Genomic DNA, 3,815 nt, shown 5'->3' with positions numbered 1-3,815 from the left:
TCCTCCAGAAGTCACAATGTAAAGTCTTATAGCTTAAAAAGACTTGGTTTCTCAGACTTAAGGGATCATTGAAGGCTAAGCAGAATAATAATAGAAATGTAACACCGAGAAATATTGTAGTGAAAATTTAAAGCTACAGAGAACTTTCAAGCTTTTCAGGAAGAAAAAAAAACATCATCTAAAAAATCAGATTGATAGCAGATTTCTTATTGGCAATGTCAAGTATAAGAAGACAGTAGAGAGGTTTATCAAAGTTCTGAAAAATTTTTTTGAATCAAGAATCATATTTTAAAAGCAACTGTGGAAATGTTAATACTGGATGATGCCAGACAAAACAGAATTCTAGAAAAAGAAAACATTTTTAAAGAATAGGCAGTGGACATTTTGGTCTTTGTCCGCGGGTCAGTCCGGCCCCTGGGTCCACGTGGCGCGAAAATAGGAGCAGGTTGTGAACTGATCAGGCTGGATGTGATCCTCTGTTGAAGCACGAAGACGACCTCTGGATGGTGGAGAAAGAAGTGGAAAGGAAGTTTGTTCAGAAGAAGCTTGAGAAGATGATGAACAGGTAGATTGGCAACAAGACTTGGGAGACAAGTTGCATCCAGCTTCAATAAAGTACAGACAGAAAAAAAGCAGTGACTAAGAAAATTGGAAAAGTGCTTCTTGAAACACAATTTAGAGTTAGTTGTGTAGGAAAGCATCATCGATTTAAATAGTGTGGAAATCTTCCACAGCTTACTCCTTGTAGTGATAACCCTTTTTGTAAAAGGGTATAAAATCAGTGTGGAAATGCCTTCATTAAAAATTTGAACCCCACATGATATCGGAGCATTCATACTGGAGAGAAAACCTATGAATTTGCTGAATGTGAGAAAACTTTCATTTGTATGTTGCACCTCATTCAATGTTGAAGTCAGGCTGGAGAGAAATCCCGTGCTTCTAAAGAACATTGAAAATCCTTTACCGAGATAACATCTCATTGAGCAGAAGAAAATTCATACTGGAGAGAAATCAGGGAAGGTTATAAACGTCACTGAATATTTAGAAAATTTAGAGTTGGAAAGCTCTGAATGTACTGATTATGATAAAGTTTTCTCTTGAACCTTATCTCTTACTCTACATTTGAAAGGCCATACACAGAGAAGCCCAGCACATGTAAGAAACGTGGAAATACCTTCAGCTAAAAGTAAATTTTCATTCATCAAAAAATTCATACAGGAAAGGAACCTTGTGAATGCGGGAACGCTTCCATTCAGATGTCACACCTCAGTCAGCAGAGAATTTGTAGTGGGGAAAACCCCTTTGCCTGTAAGGTATGTGGGAAAATCTTCAGCCACAAATCAACTCTTACTGAGCATGAGCATTTTCATAATAGAGAGAAACCTTTGGAATGTAATGAATGTGGAAAAGCATTCAGCCAAAAGCAGTATGTCATTAAACATCAGAACACCCATACTGGAGAGAAGCTTTTTGAATGTAATGAATGTGGAAAATCCTTTAGCCAGAAGGAAAACCTTCTTACCCATCAGAAAATTCACACTGGAGAAAAACCTTTTGAGTGTAAGGACCGTGGGAAAGCTTTCATTCAGAAGTCAAACCTCATCAGACACCAGAGAACTCACACAGGAGAGAAGCCCTTTATATGTAAGGAGTGTGAGAAAACCTTCAGTGGCAAATCAAACCTTACTGAGCATGAGAAAATTCATATCGGAGAGAAACCCTTCAAGTGTAATGAATGTGGAACAGCTTTTGGTCAGAAGAAGTACCTCATAAAACATCAAAATATTCACACTGGAGAGAAACCTTATGAATGTAATGGATGTGGAAAAGCCTTCTCTCAGCGAACATCCCTTATTGTACATGTGAGAATTCATTCAGGTGATAAGCCGTATGAATGCAATGTATGTGGAAAAGCCTTCTCTCAAAGTTCATCTCTTACTGTACATGGGAGAAGCCATACAGGTGAGAAACCCTATGGTTGTAATGAGTGTGGGAAAGCTTTCTCGCAGTTCTCAACCCTTGCTCTACATTTGAGAATACACATAGGTAAGAAGCCTTATCAGTGTAGTGAATGTGGGAAAGCTTTCAGCCAGAAGTCACACCACATTAGACACCAGAAAATTCATACCCATTAAAACCCTGTGGATATCATGAAAGGTGTTCATCAGGAATTTACACCTTATAACACATCAGAAATAATCATTCTGAAGGAAGGCATCACAAATGAGGGAAGCAAAAGCTAAAAACTTAAAGGACACCAGAGAATTCATCTTGAAGAGAAAGACATTTGTGTGATTAAAATCCTGTATCCAAAAAAAATATATACTGCAAAGGTAATATTGAAAACTTTAGATGCATTTCCACTAAAATTGGGAGTGGAAAACATTTTTATGATTGCCATCTGCATGAATTTGGAGATCTTCACCAGTGTAATAAAAACAAAGCTATAAGTATTAGAAAGAAAGAGACTTCTATGGTACTGATTTAGCAGAACAGAAGAGATTCTGCAAAAACCTATGCATTTATTAGAATTTATAATATAGAAAAGGCATCAGGAGCTGAGAAGCTAATGAGACTATTTTAAAAAGTGCTTTGGAGGTAATTTGTTCTCCAAGGGGCGGGGGGGAATAGAACATGAACTATATACAAAGATAAGGGGATTGGGTTAAAAGCAGAAGTATGAGAAAGCTATATAGTAAAATGGTTATGACCTTGGGAATGGGAAACATTCCTTACAGCAAATTGAAAACTAGCAATTCTACTCTGAGTTTGTATGCTCAGGAAATTATGTACCAGACTATTTACTGTGGCATGATTTGTAGTACTCATTAATTGGAAACAAGTGTGCATCAGGAACAAAATGGAAAATACTTATGATGGAATACTGTATATCTGTAAAGTGTAATAAATGAGATCTATATGTATTAGAAATATCTCAAAAGTCATGTTGAGGGGGAAAGAAAGTTGCAGAATGACATAATACGATGACATTTTTGTAAATTTGAATGAAAACTTCCTCACAGAATTTCACTGCTATATATTGGTAATGGATACATATATGTATGTATGTTTTTTAAGTGTTTTTGAAATGGGTTGGAAGGATACAGACCAAACTCTTGATAGTGGTTGCCTGTGAAGAGTGGAGAAGGGAAGGGAATGTGTGTGGGGGAGGGGGCTGTTAGAGGGGGACTTCAGTTTTATATATAAACATCAATTTCTCTTAAAAAAAAAGACTGCAAAAGATATATTGAGATACTGGTTAATTCTGGATTGTGGTATATGGATATCTTGTCTTATTTTTTGTACTTTTCTGTATTTTTAAATTTTCTCAAAATTAGTAAGAATGGGGGTGAGGATGGGAACACTCTGTACCTATAGAAATCATGTTCTAATGGATTCATTCCCAATCAACTACTAAACTTTTTATAGGAAATATTTCTAAAATTTTATCAATGAGTGGATGGACTTGCTCTCTATGTAGTAGGAAATTATCTATTTTATTAAAATTAAAACTGACAGTATAATCCAAATGTTTTAATTTATTTATATCTTCATGTTTCTGACACTATTTTGTGACATAGCATTTGAGCTTAGGAAGTTTTAAGAATATTTAGTTAAATAAAGATAAACATAGACTTGATATAATTTGTCTTTTTCAGATAAACTGACTTTGGAATGACAAAAGAAAAAAAGAATAGGCAAATAAAGTTATATTTTTCATTAATAAAACTTAAGTTCAATCAAGAAACTTCACACAGCAAACAATAAAACTTTAGCAATATATCACAAAATACAATGGAACTATAAGAAGAAAT

The 3,815-nt window shown here is 35.1% G+C and overlaps 1 protein-coding gene across 1 annotated transcript; it reads left to right on the top strand.

The window, feature by feature from the left end:
* The first annotated feature begins 380 nt into the window (after positions 1 to 380).
* LOC120854845 (zinc finger protein OZF-like) lies at positions 381 to 3,530 on the top strand. Its single transcript, XM_040229222.1, has one exon. The coding sequence runs from the start codon at positions 1,257 to 1,259 to the stop codon at positions 2,133 to 2,135; it is 879 nt and encodes a 292-aa protein (XP_040085156.1). The 5' UTR covers positions 381 to 1,256; the 3' UTR covers positions 2,136 to 3,530.
* The last annotated feature ends 285 nt before the right edge of the window (positions 3,531 to 3,815 follow it).

Source organism: Oryx dammah, unplaced genomic scaffold (genome assembly GCF_014754425.2).
Source record: "Oryx dammah isolate SB20612 unplaced genomic scaffold, SCBI_Odam_1.1 HiC_scaffold_27, whole genome shotgun sequence".
NCBI lineage: Eukaryota > Metazoa > Chordata > Mammalia > Artiodactyla > Bovidae > Oryx > Oryx dammah.
Note: the sequence above shows the minus strand (reverse complement) of the source record. Positions and strands in the feature narration are given on the sequence as shown.

Coding starts and splice junctions, on each gene's coding strand:
- LOC120854845 (XM_040229222.1), top strand. CDS start 1,257: ATGTCACACCTCAGTCAGCAGAGAATTTGTAGTGGGGAAAACCCCTTT.